General features: G+C 41.6%; 1 protein-coding gene across 4 annotated transcripts; it reads right to left on the bottom strand.

Moving 5' to 3' along the window:
* Positions 1-5082: 5082 nt before the first annotated feature.
* On the bottom strand, positions 5083-21209 carry SMARCE1 (SWI/SNF related BAF chromatin remodeling complex subunit E1). Of its 4 annotated transcripts, none has more exons than XM_075523048.1 (11): positions 21070-21209; positions 19919-19969; positions 19360-19403; positions 16119-16286; positions 13730-13810; positions 12477-12608; positions 10742-10913; positions 8054-8226; positions 6933-7034; positions 6181-6391; positions 5083-5356 (listed from the first exon to the last, which is right to left on the bottom strand). In XM_075523048.1, exons 2-11 carry the CDS (start codon positions 19923-19925, stop codon positions 5145-5147), a joined length of 1302 nt encoding a protein of 433 aa, XP_075379163.1. In that variant the 5' UTR covers positions 19926-19969; positions 21070-21209; the 3' UTR covers positions 5083-5144. The 4 variants fall into 4 exon arrangements, with proteins under 4 accessions (XP_075379163.1, XP_075379164.1, XP_075379165.1 ...); XM_075523049.1 differs by having other exon boundaries at positions 16182-16286; XM_075523050.1 differs by lacking the exon at positions 12477-12608.
* Between the last annotated feature and the right edge of the window lie 4447 nt (positions 21210-25656).

Raw genomic sequence — 25656 nt, 5'->3', positions numbered from 1 at the left:
GCCCGATACAGAAGAGAACCTTTGCCTACTTGATTTTGCCTGCAGAACAAACCAAACAGCAGAGCCGTGGCGATATCAGAGGTCACACAGTATGAGTCAGACTCTCAAAAAAAGCCTGTTTTTTTCTTGAAGAGAAAAACAAACCAAAGAAAACAACTCCCTCACCATGATGCGATCTCTTGGATTTGCCTCTTCACTTCCTTGTCAGTCCCCCGTGGGCGTGAAAGACTCGCCAGCTCTCGGGCACCCCGTGGGAGACGGCTCAGCCCCCCCAGAGGGGCCCCAGCCTCTGTCTCCAGCCGTACGGGCACCCTCAGCAGTTCCCACAGCACCCCAGCCTGCACCCACACCTGCCCCCCACCCAGGAGACGCTCACCGCAGCTGGAGGAAGAAGGAGCCCCAGGAGCTCGCACCCACTTGCCGAAGCAAGCACGCAGTAAACAGAGGAAGCAGACAGCTCCCTCCAGCAAGCCCAGCAACAAAGGCACAACAAGCTGGTGGGCTTTATCTGCTCCATCTTCCTCGTGGGAGGGTTTCAGGTCCTGCTGAGGACCTCCAGGCGGGCGTGCTGGCTCGTCAGGGCTGGTGTTAGCTGCTCTCTATCAGAGGCGGTGGTGGATAGTCAGCTGGAGGTGTCAAGCAGGCGCCGGGCTCCTGGTCCCAGCTGCAGCCTGAGGAGCAGCGGGGCTGAGGAAGGGCTGTCGCAGGAGCGCTGCGAAGGTTTCTCGCGAGGCCGGTCCCTCGAGGAGGTCCCTCTCCTGCACCTGGTCCCTGACGCTCGTGTCCCTTGTGGACACCTCCGCCAGACACCGCGGCGGTGGGTCAGCGGCTCAAACGCTACCCCCTGGGCATTTGTTCAGGAAGTTTTCATGTGCTTGGAGAAGTTGCTTTACCCTTGAAGATGACACCTACACACCCTTAGCTGCCACACACCCTGTCTTTGCCAATAATTACTGTTATTTACGTATACCTTGAGAATACGTAGCAGATGAAAAGCACAAACGGCCTTCAAAACCAAGGCTGTGGCACAGATAAAAGCTGTTGCACAACAAGCGTTTGCAGCACCTGAGGTGGGGAGTCTCCTCCTGCTCCTGCCCCAACCGATTCCACCTGAGCCCCTGGGTGGTCAGGCCCCCAGTCCAGGCAGCAGCTGGCATCATTTAAGAAACCAAAGCTTTATGATGGCAGCAACAGTCATTCAAGAAAATGATTTTTTAGGAGAGCAAAATGCAGTAAATAAGTCTTTAGATGTGAAGCTTAAGACATAAAGCAATCTCTGTATAATCAAAATGGTTTGTTAAGGGGAGCTCAGCTGGTAGGAACAGCACTTCCATTAGTTTCTGCGTGATCTGGAGCACTAACAGATCCCAGGGTGGAATTAGGGGAATAGAACAAACAGGAGCGAGTGACCCCATTTGTTCTTTTAAATCTGAATTACCTTTCTGAAAATGCAATGTGGTAAACAGAACTTCGACTTTAAACATAAGCGCAACGGCCTTGTCTTTTATGGCTTCTGTAGTTGGAATAGTTGGTTTGAACAAAGAACTCACAACTGCAACACGAGGGCTACTGGTTTCTCAGGGAAAGTCAGTCGCACCATGGCCTCTGCAAACAAGGTGTGTATCTTTGAGCAACCAAACAGGCTGAAATTAAAGGAAAATAAATCCGTTCAGTCTTGATGGGGGTTACTGCGTGAATGTGACGAGGCAGAGGTTAATGAGCACACAGAGTCTTTAGGCAGAAGGGTCTGTGCTCTGGTAGGAGAAACCAGAAGGCTGCACGCTTGACAGGCGTCCACGACACCCGTCATTCTGCGAGCCAAATAAAATACTTGTGTAGCTTGGGGAGAGGTTTTAGGACAAGGCATAACGCGGATCTTTCTGGGACGGACCGGCTGTGCAATCTTTTCTAAGTTTTGCCTTCAGTTTTGAAAATCTGAAAGTTTTAAATTCTTGGAAAGAACTGCCTTATTCCATGAAACGAGTGTGTGTCTGATGTCTGCCTGATCCGTTTCTTTTTTACCCAAAGCAAGAGAATATCTAGCTGAAGGTACGCGCACATCTACATTTTCACACCTTGTATTTCAACCTTCATCTGTTTTTGGTGATGTGAGTTTCCTCAAACTAATGAGTTAGTGGAACAAATAACCCTCCTCTCTTAATTACTAGCTTTTTGGCACGGTTAGTTATGAAATGTAAAACCAAAATGGGTCACTAGGTAACTCCCCCCTTCTTGTAAGTGCCTCAAGATGTATTTTTCGAAAAGCAATCCTTTTAATTGCTGGAAACAGAAACTCCTAAAATGCAATTTAACTAGCACAACTGCAAATGCTTAAGCATAATGGCAAGAACAACTTGCCCGCTCTTCCAAGAGACTGAAATTTTTAATGTAAATTTAATTTTTAGGCAGGTTTCACTGCTTCAAATTTTAAAAACCCAAATTAAGGAGCAGCCGTGGTTTCTGTTTCCTCATAAGAGGGTTCTGTGTCCAAAGTAACAGCGTTTTTCAAACACATTAGTATCAGAACTCCTACTTTTCCTTTCCTTAAAAGATGAGGAGAATACAAGCCTTGCCTTAACGTAGCTCATTGTGTGACAGTGCTCCTAAGAGGAAGGCTGCCATCAGTGATTTCCCTTTCTTCCTCATTTCCATCGTGTTTTGCAAGAATCTTCAGCAGCAGTCGCTGGTAGGTAAAAGTGACCGCACGTTTGCAGATCTGAGTAAGCTGTAACCCCGTCTGGAGCCATCGAGCCGATTGTTCTCTCTACGTTCTCCGTCAGCGCCTGAACAGGCACGTTCAGATCTGCCCAGCGGGGCAAAGCAGGCGCAGTGCAGAGCCTGGCACGCGTTTGTTTGTGGGGTTAGCCTTCGCATCTACAGTAAGCATTTAAATTAGTTCTCTAGAATTACACTAAATTATACTATTTCATAGAAGAACCAGCACATTCTAAGAACTGCAGCAGGCACTCGAACAAGGAACTTCCACTCGGCGCCAACTGCCAAAAGCTTTACTTACCTTGGAGTACAAAATGAAATTGTAAACTACGAGGCAGACTCTGAAGAAGCTGTTTAATGTGTATACGAGACGGCGCCTGATTCAATAACCGCTTCCAAGCAGAAATAAAGGCCCAAATCAGCTCATGAAATCTTGTGAGCTCAGGGAGAAGGCACAGCAGTTAATCAGCAGAAAAAATTGCCTTCAGACACTAACTATTTGGACCACAATTGCATCTTCCTCTTTGTGTTGTGCAAATATGCTGCTGTAAATTCACGCCTCTCAACCCTTTAGGTAGGAAATTTTACTTGATTTAAAGTAACATGAAAATTATTTCTGATAATGTGGAGGAAGGTGGTTAACAGCTTACAGGCACAGAGATTACAAATTCACTAATACTTGTATTATTTCCTCTACAAATTCTCCCATTCGTTGGCTTTTGAAGTCAACAGCCATCACCAGAGATCCTTCTAAACTTGGCTGGCATTTAAACAAAAGCTTAGACCAACTCAGGAATTTTTACTTTGGTTTTCCAAGTGCTTTTGCAGCATAACTTCTTGTATGTGGTGTATGTCAGTAATGAAGTCCATGTTTTTATTCTCCTCCGGGCTTAAGATGGAGAACAGCAGATGAAAGCCCTCAATCAAACACAGGCATTACCTTAGAAGACAAGAACCAGACCACTGTAAGTTTAAAAAAACCAAACGTTGGATTTTATTATTTTTAGACCATTTAAAAAAAAGACCAAAAGGATTTAAAAAACCATTACTATCTGATATACTCACTATTCCATAAAAACACTAGTTTATTGAAGCGTATGCATCATGTGATCTCTTATAGTTGTAAAGTCATGGAACGCCTTGTATCTGTTGTTGCAATTCAGTGTCTTTTTTTCTTCAGTAGGGCTTCTGCTTACATAGGGCAAAACGTGGCATGTTCAGTACATCTGTAGAGTTCCCAGAGGGTTTGAAAGCTCATGGCAAGCAAAACTACTATTTTTTTACCATTTGTGCCATATTAGCAACTGCCTGCTCAGAGAACGTGTATGTTTAAATGCTCTCCTGCTTTGTACTTTGCCGTGTCTCTGGCTGAGGTCATAGCAGGGTATCTTAGTAGCAAATAAAGGAGTTAATTGGTAAAGAAAAGCAAAGACTGTTGTTGGAAAGAATCCTGCATCACAGAAAAAACCCAAGATACGTCATTTACTTCAAGACGACCACTTCAGTCCTTTGGAAATGGATCTCCTGAAATGCTGCACGCAGAACATGAGCAAGTTTCCGTTGCTGTAGAACAGCTACTCTATAAAAGACAACAAAGATTACACCAAAAAACCCCTAAGACCAAGTCTTTCAGCCTTATTTAGGAGCACTGCTCGTGAGTACCGAAAGCTTTCTTTAAAAGCAAAGAACTGGGCAGCTGCAGATGTCCTCGCTGGCAAGAACCGAAACAGCGGTGGTAACGTATGCTAGGCTGCTGCGGGGTCTTTCGGTTTTGTTAGATCAAGGAAACGCTCTAGGCCATACCCGGTACTGGCATCGTGTCTTTGCTCAATACTAATGTCAACTTTAAGATGCCTGGTTAACCTTCTAACCTCTCTAGAAAGCGAGTGCTATGAGCCACCCTTCTCAGCTGCGCTGCTCCATCGGCCTCCACCACCACAGCACCAGCGTCCTGGCTGCAGACGTGGTGTTGCCCTGACCAGGCGCGCAGGGGCAGAGCCAGCCCCTCGGCGAAGGCAGGTCCGGAGGGCTACAGCAGAGGGGTGATGCACATCCACACCTCGCTTCAGCCACGCGTGAACGCGGGCCTTTGAGAAAGACGACATTGTCACTGTGGTCACGTAACTAGAACTCGTGATTTCTATTATAAAAACCAAACCCAATGCTATCTTTCTAGGGAAGGAATGCCAAGCAATAGCATCTCTCCATGTTGTACAGCTGTGTTTAGACACATGAGGTTTTCTGGTGTAAGATATCCTTTGCCTCTAAAGGCCCCTGTAAGTCGCTATGCTGATAACCTGACATGTTATTAGAACCCAGTATCCTTTGGAGACAAGTGATACAGGCAAGGAAGATACAAAAGCCGTGTAGCACATTTTGAAATCAAAACAGTACTTCATTAAAAAGAGACACATGAAACGAGTCAATATTTATTCTTTCTTCTCGCTATCCTCAGTGATAGGGTCTGCGGGAGGCTCTTCAACTGTTGCACTATTGCTCTCTGAACCAGTGTTGCTGTCACTGGTTCCCTCCTCTGCAGTGCTATCAACCCCTTCTTGGCCACTCTCCTTATCATCTGGGGTAGATGTTCCTTCTTCACCATTCTGCTGGTTTTCTGTGCTCTCTTCTGGGTGAGGCTCTTCTGTAATAAGAGATTTCTCAGGGTCACTTACACGCCAATACATTTATTTAGGTTGTGCAATTAGAATTAGGAAGAAACAGAATCTGTAATAAATCTGAGTATTCCATAGCAGTTATTTCTGTCACTTAGAATGTGCAGCAACAGGCACAGCTCTGAAAGACCTCTCAGTGCTTAGGATGTGCATGGTCCTGCCACATGGCATCCTGAAAGTCGCCTGCAGCCGCCCGACCTCAGAAGTCTAGCCACAAGAAAGCAATGTGCCTTGTTAAACCAGAAGCACTAGAACTCAAACTCCTTGGTCCCCCTTCCCTTACGCTCATGCTGTTATGGCAACGACTTGCTGAGAGATCAGCCACTGAGCCTCTTAAATACAATAATATTTTCTAATGTTGCTGTACAGAATACAAAAAAGCCTGCAAATCAGCTTGTAAGAGCAGCATGGAAAGGAGTGCTGTTCTGTCACCCTTGCTAGACGCTGACACTGGGACAAGGAAACACTCGGTGCTCCTGTGCTCCGAGCTAACTGATGCCTAACAGGCGAGTTAGGTTTAGAGAGCATTTCTTCCCCTTGGGTACATTACACACAAAGCATTATACACGGCTTTGTGGTATCTTATCCTCTCCCCCTTTTAAAAGGGGCAATTTAATGAGAAGAAAGCAAACACGTGTGTTCACCAGGATGAAGTTAACTACTCTGAATGTTGTTCTTGAGCCTTTCTTCCTACTAACAGCAAAAATACAGGGCACTCCTCCTGGCTAAGCTAAGCCTCTACTTTAATGCTGATCCTTCGAGGATTCTGACGCTGGTCTTCAAATGCAGTTACCTGTCTCCATTGGAGCACTCTCCTCTTCTTTCTTCTCCTCTATCTTGTTAGCTGCCTGTTCTTCCTCAGCTGCTATGTTATTCTGACTGTGTTCGGCTTGCTCAGCTGCTTCTTTTTCCCTTTCCTCCTGCCTCTTGCGAGCCTGTTCCTCAGCTTGAGCAATTTCAGCTGCAATTTTTTCCATGTCCACTTCCACCTTCAAACTGCATAACTAGCAATTAAAAAGAAAAAAAGCTCTTTTACTACCCCATTTACGCTGAAAAACAAAAAAAATCAATAAAACCCAATTATGAGTTCAGTATGTCTACATGCAGCATAATTCTTTTGATTTGACAAAGTTCATATTCAAAAGCTTCAGTAACTAGGGAGGGAATACAAGCATACTAACCAAAAAAAGAGGGATAAATAAACAACCTAAACCTTGTTACCTGAACACAGCCAAGGACAGAGCAGTATGTTCCCCAGAGTGGCTTTAGGCCACCTGCCTTGAGCTGTGCTCTAGTCAACTCAACCGGTCAAGCCTGAAGGCACCTTTAAACTGTACTGGCTGAATGTCACCACTGAAGGTCACTGAAGGAGCATGAAATAGTACAGACACCGCGCGCCTTCTAACACCCACACACACGGCCACTGCAGCCATCAGCTGTGTAATTATATGTAACTGAATACAGAACTAAACAGAAGTGGGTAGAGCATTTGTACAAACGGGTAACTAGCAGATTCCTCAAAGTGGAGAAGAGTGAGAGTTGTACCCTTTTAAGCTCGTTGTTAAAGGATTCTGTGCTTTCCAAAAACTTCCTCTTCTTTTCCTGGTGACGCTCTTCAATTTGCAGAAGCTCAGCTTCTAGTTTACGCTGGAAATGAAACAAATGGCAAGAACCTTACTATGCAGTCATCTGAAGAACTGGACAAAGTTTACAGCTACATAGAAAAATATTTAGACCAATATTTTAAAATATACCCATAGAATATATGAAGATCCTTATGCCTTCCTTGGTCTAATACCCAATAGCTAAGAAGTTCATACTGAAAAGTATGAACAGTAAATGTTTCTACACAGTAACTCAGGATTGGCTAGGCATATTATAAATGAAAACCAGTGTGTACTCGAGGCGAATCTTCCAGCATAAAATCTACGCATTTGCTTTCATGTTACACCCCCATAGATATATATATACACACACACAAGACATCGATTACATTCTCTAATGCAGAAAGACCACAATTCAAAAGAAAGAAGGGATACCACTCCCCTCCACCCCCCAATCTTCTTTTGTTAATTAAAAAAAGGCACCAAATCTCTATCTCATTCTGGTCTCTCAGGTTTCTTCACCTGCATGTACACTGACTACACTGACAGGGTTCTTTTGTTAACACGCTTGTTACATACAGGCATATGCCCAGTCAAAGCTGGGTGAAACGTGCAAGTGCGACCTCGCTAGATTTCCTCGTACGCATTTAACTTTCAATGAAAAATGTCACAATAGGGACGATTTACCGTAATAAAGAATCGTTACAAACAAGATTATGAGTCATAAGCTACCCGAAAGTCGCAACTCTACCTGCACCTATTAAACAGAAGACTTACACTACATACAGAAGGGTTATGTATAATAATGAAGAACTATGGAATTAATACTTAAGTTATCCTAAAGAACAAAATTCAGTTTAACATGATTCTCAATAACAAAACAGCACAGAAGGTGAAGTCTCACATCTTGCAACTCCCAAGAAAACCCATATATTAGCTATTCAAGCGTACAGAACATTGACACCCAACAAGAATAGTCATGTAGATGATCAAATGATCCAAGACTTGGAGTACAGCCCAACACCATTATGTTTTAGCTGCCTTCGTATCATTTATCTTTACCTGATGAACCATTAAAGATTGAACCTGGCGTTTAAGAACTTGCATTCTAGCTGTAGTGACAACAGAGCGGACATCGGGCACCACACTTTCACTCAGTATCTCACTGATGAGACGATGGTTTCTTTGGAAACGAGCTGTGGCTGTGTGCTTCATAGAAAATCCATCGTCGTAATCTGAAACAAGAGTTTTAAGTGCAACTGCTTTAATTCCACAAAATGAGGACCAAGTCCAACGACACTGTACCCACATTACCACTAATTAAAACCAAAATAAAAACCCTAACACCAGTTGCTGTCATGTCACAAAGTTCATACTAACAAACACAGAACATCAGGTAATCAGAAAAAAAAGACAATAGGACGATAGAACACCATTACCCTGGCACAGCTGTAACAGCTATGATTTTACATGCATTTCCCACGTGTCTGAAATTTGGATTGACCTAGTTATTTACTGTGTTGCTTTCCACGTTTCCAGAGTAAGAGGGACTATTAATACACCAAATTAAAAAAAAACGCATTCCCGATTAATCATGTTACCAGAACAATATCCAGTGCAAAATACCAACAGGAGAGTGACTCCTATATAAATAAGCTTTGTAGCACAGATCAAAAAGACATTGTTTTTCAACACTGAGGAATGAAAGCATGAAGCAGTGATACATGTTCACTCATCACTGAAAATTCATAGTAATAAGAGTATGCTTTTTTTTTTTTTTAGTAAATGCAGTTCTCTAAAGAACAGTTACTGAAAAAAAACCAAACCACCACTTCAGGAGAAAAAGTACACAAGCACATGGGTCAAGTGCTGGTCTCCTTGTAAGCTTCTTGCAGAGAAAAGAAATTAAAGGAAGCCCAACAGGAACTAAACTGTCTTGTCTGACATGCATCTAGAGGATTAACTACAAAGATCTAAGAATATTCTCTCCGATCAAATTAAAAGAGCTTCCAATTCATGGCAAGATACTGAACTTTGACAATTTTAATCTAGTTACAGAATTTAACATGAACTACAGCATTATGGATTGTACTGGGTACTAATTTTAAAAGTAAAATTTAGTGCGATGCTACAAAGCAGAACAAAATAACATGTTTTCCTATATCTAGCAGCGCTCAAAAGCCTCCAGCCCATAGAATACTTTCTGTACTTCTTCAAGGAAAGCAGGCAAAGCCTTTCAACATAGAAATCGAACGACAGTCTGCAGTTTTGGTATCAAGAACCTATCTACAAAAAAAGACTCAAAAAATTTCAAGTCAAACTAATTAGAATTTAAAGCACAGTAATTAAATAACATTAAGTATTGGTGAGGAAACAAACTTAGAAGAAACCTCTGTGAGTATAATTCATATTTAGTTGAGTATTAAAATGTTAAGCAACAAGTATGAATTATGTTCCAGAATGATGTCATGTAGGAAAGTCCAGAAGTTGAATTCATTTTACGTCAAGTTTTCCTAATGGAGATTACTCTCCAACTATCCACAGAAATCTTAAATAGAATCCTAACGCATCATGCCAGCAGATATTACCAAAGAAGATAACTACTTTAATGAAAGCTTCTGTCTGCTTTACTTCAAAGTGTTATGTTCCATTTCTCATTGAGGTATCTGATTAAATGAAGTGAAAAGGGAACAATAGTGGGAAGACCATAGATTTGCAAGAGACAAAGTACTAAGCAAACTGGTCTCCTTAAAGCTGTGCCTTTGTCCTCTTAGTAAGATTCCTTTTACGCTACACGTTCTTGATCCTAGCGATATGCAGGATCAGACAAAAGCAACATTTCCGTTGCAGAAAACAACGTGCTGTTCGTCCCAGGTGCAAGCAGATGCAACTCAGGGCCGAGTGCAGCTGGTTCTGCCCGAGTTCACTTGGCCCAAGTGGCACAGAACAGACTTTGAAGTCCCACAATGCCAGCTACACTAAATGTATTTACATAAATTTTGCAGTTACCACACACTGGGGAAAGCACTGTTTGTCATGAGATTTATCTCAAGGGTGTGCTTTTACAAGGGGGAAGAAAAAAAAGGGTGTAACTGACAGAGTACATTTTTCACCCTCAGGTTTCAACAAGTATTTGGTCGTGAATTTAAAAGTAGACATTAGGTGTGCGAGTCTGAGTTTTCCCACTGGGTGGGGTGCATTTCCTTGCAGTCAAATAAACTTTCAGAATTTTCTCATAAACTTGTCAACACCAAGGGTAACATTTTCTAACGATCTCAAATGACAGCTGAACACATTCAAAGTTCAGGTGCTCTTAATCATACCAGAACCCTGCCCGTCAGAATTATCTGCTTCTGGTAATAAAGCACAAAACTCCATTCAAGCTGGATTAAATCAGGCATCTAAGCCTTTCATAATGCATATGTTAAAGCCATTTCAGAGCTTTAAGCAGCCGTATTTGTTTTGAACTGTAAGCACTACTTCACACACAATTAAGGGTTGGAATAACTTTTGCCACTGGCTTGCCACCTTAGTTCTTGGAAACAAGACAAAGTCAGCTGTTAGCTGTATGAAATAAAAAGTGATCATGAAAATCAGTGTTAAAGGTACCAAAATAGAAGGGAAGTCACGTTAAGCATTGTGAAAGTTGTACACTGGTAGTTTTCCGTATCTGGCGTCCATTCCTCTACACTGTTGGTCCTGTAATGAGACTGTCTCACCGGATGTGCATACAAATTCCTTTCTGCTTACCATCTGGATCTTCTGCTGGCTGTATACTCATGTAAGGTTCACCTTTCTCCATGCGTGACTGCCTTTGTCGGCTTTCTTCTTCTAACGCAGCTTCAGCACGACTTTTTGCGTTGATGTAGGCAAGGTATGCAGGAGAGTTATGGTAGGCCTTCATGGACTCATTGTACTCTATCTGAAATGTGACCAATATTGTTTGATTGCACCATTGGACGATTTCAGACTTGACATAACTGTAGTCTGTAAAACTCCGATTGTAGTTATACGGACAAAGCTATTTTGAATCATCTGGCTGATACACAAATGACCATATTCTCTCAGTCTTTCTTTTTACAAATTAGAACTTCTTCCATAGTCATTCATGTTTTAAAACCACTAGCTGGGCTTTTAGGTACATTTCAGTTGTAATACCTGAGAAGTCTTATGATAGCTTTGTTTTTTGAGATTTTAAAAAAATCAAACACCTCAGAACAAGGCATTTATGATCAGACAAATGCTGATAAAAGAAAATGAGTTAACTTAAAGTATTCTCAATAATTCTCTGGAGTTCTAACTAGATCTTTGATTCCAATTTCTTCTCTTTCCTTATTCCGGTATGTCATGAACCAGTTTTCAAAATAACTTACAATTTTTCCATTCTTTGATCCATCCCTGCACTGGGATGATACAGAATGCTGCAGCCAGACTACTGTCTCCTCCTGGTAGCAGGACTGCATCACTATTTTCACCTTCTTTGAAGTATTTTCCCCTTTGATTTGCTTTCTTTAACCTCACTTTTAAAATTTGCCAAGGCTAGATTTTGTACAGTGATTTGAGATTATTTCCAATGAAAAATGAGATATAATCTACAATACTGTTAAAAGTACCTAAACGTCTTGTTTTCTTTATAATTAGGACTGGAATCCTTCTACCTAGGCACTGTAAAAATATAAACAAGGTGGCCCCTGCCCCAAGGAGCTTACAATCTAAACATCATTACCGAGTTAAAAAATAGAATTCCTTGATTTTTTTTTTTCAACTAAGAGCGTCCAGTGCTGCTCTATTGACTTGGAATAGAACAGCTCAGGTTTGACCAGGTTATACGCAGCCTCAGATGCCTACCAGGTTTAAGCACAACACAGCGGCTGGACAATTTTCCCTTTGTACCTTTAAGATCACAATAACAGTCTTGTAAAGGTCCTCAACACTTACCAACCTAGACACAAGGTAGCTGTCGTCTTTTGTCATGAAGTTCAATAAAAACAAAACAAAACCACAAGAAAACCCTAAAAGTGGTAGCATTTTTCTATTATGAAACAAAACACTATGCCATAGCGTGGAGTTACACCAGATTACACCATGAAAACCAAACCCTACGTGACTGGAAGTCTTTTATGAACACGTTCATGACAACAGCAGTAGTTGCAGAGCACCAGTTTTGAAAGAGGATTTTGGTGTTGAGACAATCTTTTCAATACTGATGTTGTACAATCAAATCCATTCATTAAAGAGTTAAAATCGACACTCAATTATAAATACTTCATTTTGAATTAGGTCTAAAAACTGACCAGTCACAGTTGATGTACAGTTATTTAAAAAAAAATCTAAAAGACGTGTCAGGACATACTTCCATTTAAGTTACATACAGGGGTCTCGTGAATGCCTTATACACCACTGCATGGGTAAGATGAATTTTTCTTCTCAGACCAGTTCCTAGAAGAATCAGCTGTAATAAACATCCCAGATTTCTTCCATTTACCTTTTCAGCTTCATATTCATTCAAATACTCTTGCTTCTCTTCATCAGTGAGATCTCGCCACATTCCTCCAATAATCTTGCCAATTTCCCATAACTTCAAATCAGGATTGGACGCCTTCACTTGGTCCCAGACCTTAACAGAAACAGCTGGAGCTTTACTAATGATATCTAAATACTTCCAAATTAAACATTTTATATTGTCATCTCAGTGTTCTTTCTGGAATCACCATGAAAAACAGGACTAAGTTAGGAATGAGTCTGGCTAAACTATCTCGATTATTTTCTGGGGCAGGAAGTCAGTAGGAAGCCATCTACTGAAACAGGCAATTGCTGAAATGGCTTTGGTTTCATGAGAATATTGCCTTTAACCCTCTTAATTCTCTTCTTAAATGCACATCGCTGCATCTCTGGGAAAAAAAATGCTACTGAGTAAACACATCCAGCAGTAGATTATGATAAAGAGCACTGAGCTTTTCAGATCAGAATGTAACATTTCAAAATATTTTTCAGTCTTGCTGATCAATTTGAGTTCCAACAAGTTCTGACTCCACCAAAAAAGTTTCTAACTTTATAGGGAAAAAAAAAAAAAAAAAGAGAGCTGCCAGTGTTATTTCTTGCTGCGCCACTTGACTTTTTTTTTTTGTTGATGGTTTTTTGCCTAAGACAGACATGCTGGTAAAGATACTTTACCAGAAGTGGAAGAATTTCCTTCTGGCTCACCCGCTTCAGACAGGCTGACATGCCCTCCCCATGCCCCATCAGATTTCAGACTCCACAAGAGTCTCTCTCCTACTTTCTGTCAAACAGTTCACAGAATAGCGAAGTAAACGTTGCCACAGGCTAGGTTGGTGAAGGAGAACATGCAAAGTCCACTCATTGCTACTCTTCAGTCCAGCTACAGCTCTGTACCAAGCCCAGTATACCGCAAGGAATACTTCCTTTATATAAAAAAGTTCTGTCAGTAAGTCACAGGCACTTCTCAATGTGGCAGGGTGGATCCTTGTCAGCAGAGACAGTGGTAGTAATTATCATTTTAGAGAAAACTTTTCCCCCCAGAAATTGGCAACTGTATGAACAGACTACTGCTGCCTTTATTCTGAAGGGCAATGCATCTGTACTTTACAATTCCCTTAAAAGAATGTGCAGGCTGTTAGAAGTAAAAGTTTAGAAGCTGAAACTAAGATAATAGCAATTAATTGTTAGCACATACAAACACTAACTTTTATTATTACTTGTTTGACACCGTATACCCACCTTCCGGCTGTACCTCATGTAGGGCATCAGGGGCTTGTCTGGGGGTTTGGGGGGCTTTGGAATGGTAATACCAGAGGAAGCCTATAAAAGAACCGAATAAATCCATTTGTTAATGTGATCGCTGGACAGTTTCCATATACACTAGTTTTGGAAAACACTCATTCTTGTGCAGTTACCACAAACAAACTACACCCCGCTACAGCCTCCCCGCCAAGAGAAACAAGCAACATCGGCAAAAAAATTAGCCAAACTGTGAACAGGTACTAACTACAGCTGGTCCTCACAGTAATACTTTTCCAATTTAAGTTTGTCCTTTCGTCTGTAAGTTTACAGACTAGTAACTAGATAAATCTTCAAAAGGGCTCCATATTCTTAAAACTGAACACACAGCTTAGGAATTTACATGGAAACACCAGTCCCAGCCGGTTGCTTTTGTCACTTCTGATGAGCAATTTATTGTACCCGTTTTGACAAATTTACTGTGGCTACTGTACAGGTGAAATAAGGTAAAAAGAAAGTTTAAGATTATGAAGTTAGAGACATATTTTCATTTTCAAATCATTTTAGCAATATATGTCTGCAAAATATGTCAGTGGTAATTTGTAGCCAATGAAACTACTCATTGTAAAAAGAAAACAAGCCTACACAACTGATCTGTCAATGTGGGCATTATTTCTATCCAAGCTGTACTTAACTGTCCCAATCAGCCTACAATGTCCTTCTGTGCTCTCATCTTCCCTTAGGTTTGTACAATGTCAAGCACATTGCTCGCACTACACAAAAGGCCACTGAGCACTAACTGTTGCTGACTGAAAGTTGCTGCATCCCCTCTGGTCCCCTCAGTCGACGAAACACCTGACTGGGTTTTCTCCTAAAATAGTGCAGTAACAATATTACATAAGATCGTATAACAATAGTGCAGTCCCTGCCAGCTGCAGGGTCTGAAAACCTCCACTCTTCAAGCACTTACACATGTGAGGAGATCTACTATATTAAGTGGGAGCATTTTCATAGAAATATAAAGCAGTTTCAAGATTTTTCAGGACTACGGCCATAGATAAGCAATACTTGGATTTGGCCAAGAAGGCTCACATTCAGTATTCAGCTTTCAAATTTTTCATCTTGGTGTTTTTTGTTTTGCTTAATTTATGGAGCTCTATGAAACAATGCATACAGAATTGTGTATAGATATAAATAATGTACATGAGGTATATGCATTACCAAAATGTATACATATATACACATACAGATGGATTTGAAAAACATTAACGGAAATTGTTTAATGCTTTTAAATTAACAGGAATTTAAAGACACCATACATATATTGATATATGCATGGCAGAGAAGGCTGTATATGCTTATGACATACAGAAACAATGAAAGTTCTCAGACAAAATCTAACTTATTCTTGTATAAGGAAAAAAGTATATGTTCAGACAGTACGTTCAGTCAAGTTCCAGCTTGTATGGGGAAGGTCTTTTCTGTAAACGTTTTAACAAACCAGATTAACTTCATATATGAAGTTTGAAAGAAGGTTTATGAGAGGCATAAAAAAATACACTTCATTAAAAGCATCATGTTATTTGTTCCTTAAGAAATCTTTATAGCACGTTCCAAACTAATCAGATGTTTTGAGATAAAGTTTTACATGAAAAATGTAAAGTTATGAGAATTACAGAAACCTTAAAAAAAAAAAATCAGGGATTTACTCTATTTCTGTTGTGTTAGTTATGAAAACGTTACACCTCCACAGTCTATTTTTGTTTCCTAATTACATCCAGTGCTCAGTACTTCATCTGTATTTGAAAGAAGCTATCACCTCTCTCATCACTTGACTCCATCTCACTTTGTTTACTCCATGAAAAATGAATGTAACATCCATTTTCCACACACAGACAGAGTACGTAAGATCTGAAAGGATTCTATTTTATCATCACACTTTTGTTGAAAAATATCATTTCTGAACTTGGGACTTTGCAGTTATTACCAGACTAAGACTGGAAAGAAAAATAAAGGCTTGCCTCTCTTGCATGGCTTAATAGTATGATGCAAGCACTATCAACGCTCTCCAGTTTGCAAAACGTTCTTCCTCATTTTTGTGCTAATAAACCTCAATAAAACGAGCAGTTCCCTCCCTCCAAGAATTTGTACCCACGCTATAGAACTTTTCCCTCAGCATGCAGTGGTCACTGAAGACCACAAAGTCTGTCTTTTTGGAGTTCTGCATCATACACGATTACCACATTTTTTTCTCTGCTGAGTAGAAGTCCATTTTCCTGCAAAAGGTTTCAGAGTGAGAGGGAAGGGGTAGGGGTGGGGAATAAGAATCAGAAGTAATTTTTTGTTTTTATAAAGAAGCGGCAGCAGCCAAGATTCAGAAGAACCTAACTCTAAAGCCATTTCTGGTCAATTCCTGTTGTTTGCTGGATGATGTAATAGTTGATTCTCCTACCGTGACCCGGCTGTTGGTGCCCGGGTTCCCTCCCAGCCTGTAGTTGTTGTAGGCCAGATGGCTGTATGGATTGTATCCCACAAACCCTGGTGTGCTGGGCATTTGCTGATGGAAACAAATGAGACAAAAACACGAATGAGAAATGAGCTCAAACGAGGAGAACACAGAAATGAAAATGAACTGCATATGGCATGCAAAAGCAACCAGAATTTAAACAAGCAAATGAGGTGTAGCAGTTGATATCTTCTCAACACACAAAACTTACTCCAGTATAAACCTATTAAGGAAACAGGATTTTTAAGCAAATGTGTCACTACAGATTTCCGTCTGAAGTTGGTAGTTTTATTTCCATTAAGTGTGTAACTCATTTAAACAAGTATTCTATAAATCCAGCTCATGGGTAATAAAATTTTCCAACATAAGCCACCAAGTAATTCAGAAAGACTCATATCCAAAGGGTTAAGCTTACAAGGCAACACAGCACACAGTAATCGGGCAGAAATCCCCAGTATCAACATTTACTATACCAGTGAAAATCCCTGTCTGCTCTTCTTCCCATCCTTCTGCCTTTCCAACAAATATTATACTGTCAATAAATAGGAAAAGAAAAAAAGTCTCTCCAGGCACCATCTGTGCACCACTACCAGTATCTGAAGACTTTCCAGGTGGTTTGCAAATTTTAAGTATTTTGGGGAACTGTGATTAGAAAGCTGGGAGAGAAGACAATTCAGAGAGATATCCTTCTGTTACGAGGTAGGCTGCAGACTGACAGAGTTGAGGAACCACTGCAATAAAATCTACAGGTTAGAAACTACAAACTAGTCTTAACAGATCACTGAATCCAAGACAATTTCAGAAGTTAATCAACACATCTTCATTCATTCTTGAAAGTGGAGCAATTTGTTCTCACCTCAGTAACGTAGAGAAGAATCTAATTTCTTTACAATCCCTTCTTACCTATCATCTACATACAATCAAGCGTCAGAAGGTTCACTGTATTCCCCTCCTCACATAAATCTCTCTCCTGCCTTTTTCCATTATCCCCCACTTCCCAACCAAATTTTGCAGAAAAAAATGGATCAACTATTTCATAGTAATTGTGATCAGGTCCTGACTGTGGTGACCCTATCATTCCATTAGGATTCATGATATCCTGTAGTGCTTCTAGACTTCTAGATGTCATCCACACAGTGCCCAACTCTTCAGGAGCACTTTGGCCCTAATTAAGAAACACATATTCCAATAGTCTTTTAAAGTGATGTGCTGACTGGACCCATTCTAGATTACAGTTACAAAAATTCTACAAATAAATTCAGGACTCCAAGAACCAACATATGACAGATACGGACACTGAACAAAAATAACCTACAAGCTAAACTACATTAACTTGTGAAGTTTTCAAGTGTACGTAGTCAGTTTATTTCTATTCAAATACAGAGTAAAATTATCCCTTAACAGTCAGCCTTCAAATAGATATTTTATTGCCAAGCTTTTTAAACTCAGTCACAGCAGTTGACATTTACTCAATCTGTATGCCTGTGATCATGACATACACATTCACTATTTCATAAGACCCCGTTTCATATAGTTTTCTGTATTACCATAACAACAGGTTTTGAATATGTTGAGCTACACCTCTTCAATAAAATCAGATGACAATTGTAATCTCTGTCTGCTTAATTCCTTATTTCTGCAAGACAGGATTTAAATGTTACAAGGGAACTACCTTGCATTACACAGGGAATTGTGACTTCAGCTATAATACTGTAGTTATGAGAACTACTGGTATGTTGTTGACTGTAGTAACTGGAACTGGCTGTGGAAGAACAAGCAAGGTTATTTGTCTACTTCTCCTTTATGACTTGCATTAAGAGAGCACAGACCATCATCTCAAGGACCACATAAAATATAAATAATATAGAAGATGCTTGAAAGACAGGTAATGCAGGTCACTAGTTGCAGTTTTGAAATTTGTTTCATGTACCCTTCTACAGAATGTACTGTATCAGTATACACCGTTTAACAACATCTGTATCCGTGCTACGTCCCAAAGGAACCACACATGTATATGCACAGCTCTCGATGCAGGAATCCAGTTGTAAGAGCGGATGCCATCATGTTCCTTCTAATACTGGCACAAATCTATTAAGTTGTGTGCAAAATGAAAACTCTGAACAAACTATGCAAATAAAGTTTTATTTATATAAATTTTTAAGAACATAACTTATATTTATACATTATATCATTTGCAAGCCTCTTTAAATGTAAAGTATGGCACAATAAATTTGAAGGATCACGTTTCATCTAAATCCCATCCTGCAGTTTTCATCCCAGATGCAGAGATCAGGGACCCTCTACTGGATAAGAGTGTTTGAATTTTCTTTGGTAAAAAAAATTCGTTATAGCATCTTTGCTCATTCTTCCGTACAAAAGATTTGTGTTTTCTCATGTGAATACATTACTCCTAAAATGCAAGTATTCAGAAATGTAAATGCTACAGAAGAGGTGCATTTGCTTTCAAACGCTTTCCTGACCACAGCATACTGGTATTTCAGTACCTTTTTATACATGCCTGAATGCAACTGGACAGGATTCCAAGCTACTGTTCATGTCTTCCTAGGTGTCATTCTATACCATTTTACTAGAAAGTAAAATATTTCTTATGCCATAGACTGCAAACTACCAGTGATTTCAAGAAATTTGAATAAGACTGTCATCATGAGTGCTTCATTATTCTGACCCAATATAAGAGAATTTTGCATACTCCTGCACTCCACTGAAAATCTGCTAGGTACAACAGAAACATGAAAAAATGCACTGTTTGCCCACAAGTTGAGTGGGAAGTTTTAGAATTAAATATATCAGTTTGTTCTTAAATATTCCAGTGTACTATTGCAACCTACTGTGACAAACTGACTGCTTACAGAAAATTAAGCATCTGCAGGATCTAGCCTTAAAGGTGAAACAACTTTATTCAGCTTCTCTTTCACAAACTGCTTAAAAAAAAAAAAAAAAAGAGAGATTAATTTAAGCAACACATATCATATTAGTAATGAAATGCAACTAGTTTTGTGTTTCCAATACAGGAAGGTGATGCAACTCCATAATTATTGCTCTGGTAAGTTATTCAAGGCTGTATTACCAGATCTGTGTTAATGAGAAAAATCACTATACTTACGGTTGCAGGAGCTGGGGTAGGAGGTGGGGCATAAGATGGTCTTTCTGTTAAAATATAAATGTAAGCAATTTTTTTTTCTTGAAAATTTGAATGAATTCTTTATAAGGCATCTGCTGTGACAAACATTTTAAAATTATTTACAAAAACAAGACAGAAATCCTACTCTCAAAGGCTTTGCATTTTGCCACTGAAGAGTGTAAAGCAAAGAACAGAAGAGAAAGAAAAGAAAGAAAAAAATTAAGATCACACCACTGCTATATTGCTAGCCTTTTATTTGGGTATAAGACTGAAGAATATGAAGTCCCATTTATATGCACATCAATTAAAAAGAGAGTAAGCAAAAATGCAGTGAAACAGGATTTAGGAGAAGCTGTGATATCTGGATTTTCTATGAAAACAATATGCCAGAAATCAGCCACAGCAAGATTTAAGGCCAAGAGTGTGGTCAGAAATGACTATACCTCACATCATTCCTTTTAATGCAAGGAATCTCACAAACAGGTTCTGCTGAACCAGTTCTTTAATTCATCAAGTTAAAGGAAGAAAAATCTGAACTTACTTGACATTTTGATAGGCAAATTTTCAGCCACCTGACATTATATTTGTATTTCTGAAAGACAAAAGAGTATCATGCTATTAAATATTATGCCTTTGCTTCCCCAGATCTTTGAAACTTCAATTATTGTAGTTCCCATTAGTTACCAAAAAGTTTGCCAATTTTGAAATAAAGACAAAAAAGTTTCTAAAAACTAAGGTGTTATCTCTTTGAAAAATGAATGTACTTTCCAAGGAATCTGGCCTTAAATAGCTGTGAAATAACACCCAGGTTTGTCATCTTCCTATTAAAGGTTTTAAGTATATATATTTTTTCCCCTTAAGAAATAAAAAGAATATACCCCACTATTTTACACTGACTGTTTCAGAAAGCTGGTGTGAATGTAGACGTGACCATATGAAACAGTATTTCCCTCACACGGTACAAAAAACCAGTCACGGAACCCGACAGCAGCACTACCACAGGCCACGGGCTGTCGCATGGTGAACCTTTCGGCAACAAGCCCGTCGGTGTGTACGGAAAAGGAGCTATAAGCAGTATTTTTTTCGGCCTTTCTCTTCAAGTAACTCCACCGAAGTTCTAACAGAAGCCGGATCTCCTTTTGAAATTCCTGATTAATAACGTGCTTCGCCCCGGACTCACACAAACTCCTCAACTCGGGACCGCTCGTGAAGTTCAAGAGGAGCCTGAACGGGAGCGCGCCCGGGGGCGGGGGTCCTGCAGCAAGGGCAGCTCCGGCATCGCTGCTCCCCCCACGCCTTCGCGAGGAAATCGATGCCTGCGATCGGGGAGACCCCCAGCCTCACCGAGCCCCCTCCCCGTGCTGCACGGCGGGGGCGAGCGCACCGCACTCCCGACGCCGGGAAACGCCGGTGCGCCCGCGCGGAGGAGCGCGCACCCCGACCCGGCGGCCGCCGCAGCCCCGAGCCGGCTGCTGGAGACCGTGCGCGGCAGCCCCTCGCCTCGCCCCGCCGCGACCGCCTGTGGAGGCCGCAGCCCTCCTCCGCCCCAGCGGCCGCGAACGGGGAAGGGGCTGGGGCCTGCCCCCTCACCCCTCTCCGGCTAGGCTGCTCCCCGGGCCGCGGCGTACCCCGGGGCCTGCCCGCCCCGCAGCTGCCGGGCCGGGCCGAACGGCCGCCCCCGCCCCGACTCACCCGCTCCGGCGCCGGCCGCGCTCCCTTTGTTCCCCACCAGGCCGGGGCGGCGGCGAGGAAGGCGCCTGCGCGCTCTGCTCCGCACTTTCGACACGCCACCCCCGCCCTCCTCCAGCCCGCCGGCGGCTGGTCTGGTTTTTAAGGGGGAGGCGGTTTGCCTGCCCTGCTCGCCTCGGAGCCCCCGCCAGGCCGAGGCCTCCCCCGCACCCCTCCGGGGACAGCGGAGGCCGGAAGGGGTTGTGGCGAATCTGCGGGACGCAGAGGGCAAAGGCGATCCGGGCGCTGCGCGCGGGGTGCGGCCCCGCCCCGCCATTGCCGAGAAGGGAGGGGCCGCCTCGCCCGGCGGGGGCTGTTACGGGCCACAGGGGCGTCGTGTGGGCCGGGTCGTCTCGGCCCCAGACTCGCAGTCTCCAGCACTGGGCTTGTCCCCTTCGCCCCAAGACAGCAAGGGGAAGGTGCAGGCGGGAAACTGGCCGTCTTCACGTTCCTGTCAGCACTTTCTACAGGGAGGCTAACCTGCTTCCCGCCCTTCCGCCGAGCCGGCTCCCCGCTGGGCAGCCCCGGCCGTCGTTAGCATGCCCGCAGCGGGCAGGCCGGGAGGAGCGGCAGCGCTGTCTCCCGGTGGCGAATCTGCGGCGGAGAACAAGCAGGCTGGGGGAGGCCGTTGGCGCCTCGCGCCCGCGGCCGTTTGGCGCCTTTTTGCCCGCAGAGGGAGCGCGCGGCGGCGCCCTGAGGCGCTCTGGTAGCGGGGCCGCTCGGGAGGCGTCTGGAACATGCTGCGGTGCAGTGCCTGGGCCCGAATAAATCCCGTAAAGGCAGGCGATAACGTCAGGTGAACAGTCCTGGCAGTGCCGGGGAACCCTTTGTCCGTGTAAAGTGTGCGGTGCTTTGGGAATGGCATCTCTTGGAAGAGAGGTTGAACAGGAGCAGGATGTGGCCCTCGGTCTGGTCGTGCTTACTGGGCGGTGAGGAAAGCCGGGAAGATGCCGGTGTGTCGATGGAAGGGCATGCACAGAAGGCGGCCTAGGGGAAGCGGGTCAGCCTGTGGAGTGGCATGAAGAAAGGCTGGTCATACAGGGTATGGGCAAGACCCTGGGTTATAAATCTGTGTAGATTATAATTTTGAACTAAATCAGACTGACCAACTCAAACACTATCACAGAGGATTATGAATCACAGAGTACACTGGGGGCAGTGGAATTGTGTAGAACAATTTCTTGCAGAAATTTGTGAAGGTATCACACATGGAGGTAAAAAGCTTGCAAATATAAATACAAGACAGACCATGTAGCTCTGAGTGTCTGAGGAAGATGAAGGATTTCACACCTCAGCATTCGACGTAGGAGTCTTTTATACAGTGAAAATTTTTGAAGTGACTGAATTAAAAATGACAACGTAAAGTTTGGCATTGAAATGCTGTCATATGGCTAGTAAGATATCTTTCTAGACATCCACAGAGGAGGATTTTGGTGGATCTGGTGACTGTGGCAGCTGAAGGAAAGCCAGTGAATGTTCATGACAAGATAACGGAAATATCTTTGATTTTTTTGAACAGAAAAAGATAGATGATACCTACCTAACCCAGAAGGACAGTAGAAGGGGAAAAGAAGAAAAACTAACTGAATATGATACTGGGTTGCTGCAAGTTAGACCCATTTCTTCTTGATGCCTACAGTTTTTCAAGCCCAGTTTGCTTTTGTTCTTAAATAAGCACATTTTTATGAACAAATAAAAGAGACAAGAACTCTGCCCTCATCTGTCCACAGTGTGCTATCTGTGGCCACAATGGAAATTTGTTGACATGCAGCACAATAATCTGTGACTTCAATTTGATAATTAAAAGAATGTAAGAATTGAAAAGTTCCTCAGTCAGCCAGCCAAATATGCCTCTCTTTAGACTACAGTTTCTCCTGGGCAGAACATTTGTAAAGAAAAGGTGAGAAAATACTTGTTAAGAGGTGAAAAGTAACCTGTTTTTTCCCCTGGTTTTGACCGCTTCATCCATTCATCTCTAGTTTATTAATCACATGGTTTTGTTGATGGTGTTAAAATGCGTTTAATGTTGATAACGTTAAAATACACTCAAAATTTGCACGGCTTATTGAAACATTTACTATGGTGTTCAAGTACGTTTACTGATACTCACTTTCCATGCTAATAGTTCTGAATCGTTATATGTGTTTTCAAAGCCCTGTATTCCTTAGTTTTATGGGTTTTTTTCTTTTACTTTGCTATTTACCTGATTTCCATGTTGTGATAGTGAAAGATTTTGTCTGTGTACGCTTTCGAATCTACTGTATGACATAAGTAGTTTTACTGATTTAATAGGGTTGTTTATACTGCATCGTACCAACCAGGGGGCTCTAAATAGTTGGCTCTTCTCCAACTGTTTGAATTAGCAACAGTTTCATAAGCTTTATAATGAGGACATATATTCATTGGAAAGTAGGTCGAGCCAATGAAACTCATTTTTACGTCAGATGTTGGCAGGTATTAGATGGCAGTAGCTCAGCTGGTCTGAATTTAATTAGCAGCACAGGAGTGAAGAATTCTTTGCCATATTATGAGGCTTCAGTGTTATATTTTTTAATTCAGCTTTCAAGTGACCTAAAACGAGAGTGAATGCTTCTTTTCCTATGCCTCTGTGGAGTTCACGCTGACGCTAGTGGAAGTTCAAGTAGCTTATGAACGAAAGAGTAAGCTCTTTACATTTAAAGAGATGGAATTTGTGAATAATGCAAAAGATATATATGTACTGTAAGGGGAGAAAATGCAGTTAAAACCAGGATGCACACTTGAACTGGGTCTAGAGTAGCAGCAATTCTTAATGCAGCTAATGAAGTCGGTGTCAGGAAGTCCCACAGGAAGAAAATAGCTTTGAACTTTGAAGAGTGGGCTGCCTGCAGAATGTCGTGTGTTAACAAAAACAGCTATTAAACTGCAGACTTTTTTTTTTTTTCTTAGAGCATCAGGTTTCATGATCATAAAACAGTATAACTGGGTTTATGCCAGTTGTTTCAAACTTCAGACAGAAGCTGTGTACTTCAAGAGCAGTTGAGTCCGGTGTTAAACAATGGCACCTTCTGTGGGTGGAATAATTTCTCATCACAGGACAGCTCAGGATGAACTTGTGCTGTCATTGGGGTCAGGGAGATGGCTTCAGAGACTGTGAGGTCAGGCCGTTATATAGATGAAATAACATATATGAATAAGGTCAACATTTTTTTTCTAGTTACTTGGTATCCCAGACAATGTTTACTATAGATACACGGTAATTTTTCTCTGCTAAAATAATAGGGAGGTTGTATTGCAAGGTGAAGTCAGGTACGTATTCTGTACTGGATGAGTTTTCTGTCATTAGGGAAAAAAGCTAGAGTTACGCTAGAGAAGATAATACCCCAAGAAGTACCGTAGGTCAGAGAATAAGCCAAACACCCCCTGGTTAAAGGAAAAAATGTGTCTGTGAGTAAGATTATTCTGTTCCTGTTTACTGTAGAGATGGCAGTACTTTCCATGTACTTGTATAGTAATTTTTATATGCCTGTACAAGCTCTTCCTGCATGAGGAAGTCTGTCTAAGCAGTTTTAAAGGTATATGTGTTAAGCTAAGTTTCTGTTACATATTTGCTTGCTATGTATCTTTGCCTGTCGGCTTCTTTTTTCGATTGTACACTGTTTATGCCAGATGCTGCCTCCTGTTCTTTTTTGTGTGCTACTCAGAACAAAGGGCTTTAGATCTAGTCAGGATTACTGGATTTACCAGAAAAAGAATAATTTTTGGAGCAGGAGGACACTCACCTTACATGTTATGATAAAGATTCTTAGGGAATTTGTGTCTTTCTAATTGTAGGGGAGAGCTTAGAAAACACTTGGTTGCAGCGCTACGGATTTTCTTATCTACAACTTCTATTTTGTATTTCTCTGTTACTTCTTTCCTTTTAAGGTATACACATTAAAACTCACAAAATATACACGGGCAAACTCAGTTTTAATACTTTTTTTATTGTAGTACTATCATTTACTTTGGTAAATTCATATCCCTGTTTAAAGTGCCTTAAAGCGATTAAAACTTAGTTTAAATTCAAGTATTGTAAAATGTACAGAGTATAAGCACAAAAAAAAGCTGCATAGTGGAAATGCTAGAGCAGGCTAATACATTCAGGATGCCAAATACTCAAGTATCAACAACACCAGATCAGTATTAAGGTTAATGATAATTAGCCAGCTTCATACAGTAGATACAGAACTGTGGGCAATATAAATGCATTGTTCTTACCATTGACAAAAGATAGACGCGTAACTTAACACTGAAAGAATTGGTAGTATCAGGTTTTGTAACGCATGCCGTAAGTAATAAGGCAAGTACTGACACTTAAATTAATCTTTTACATGCTGCTGTGAATCCAGCAAATACGGTACGTGTTTTTTCTAGGTTTTCTAGTCCCTGCAATCCCAGCGATTTCGGTGAGAGTTTGTGACATCCATGCCTCTTAAAAATCCTCATAAACAATCATTCTCATCTTAATACAATTTTGTTTGAATTTTTGTTTGAAATTTGTCTCATAATGTTATAAAGAAGTATGTCTGA

The sequence above is a fragment of the Mycteria americana genome, chromosome 22, assembly GCF_035582795.1.
Source record: "Mycteria americana isolate JAX WOST 10 ecotype Jacksonville Zoo and Gardens chromosome 22, USCA_MyAme_1.0, whole genome shotgun sequence".
Classification (NCBI taxonomy): Eukaryota; Metazoa; Chordata; class Aves; order Ciconiiformes; family Ciconiidae; genus Mycteria; species Mycteria americana.
Note: the sequence above shows the minus strand (reverse complement) of the source record. Positions and strands in the feature narration are given on the sequence as shown.

Excerpts from the sequence above, each read along its gene's own strand:
- SMARCE1 (XM_075523048.1), bottom strand. Across the intron at positions 16,287-19,359 it reads CTACCCCAGCTCCTGCAACC|CAAATGCCCAGCACACCAGG; the intron begins GTAAGTATAGTG and ends TGTTTCCATCAG. Across the intron at positions 8,227-10,741 it reads GCCAGCAGAAGATCCAGATG|ATTACGACGATGGATTTTCT; the intron begins GTAAGCAGAAAG and ends CTCTTGTTTCAG.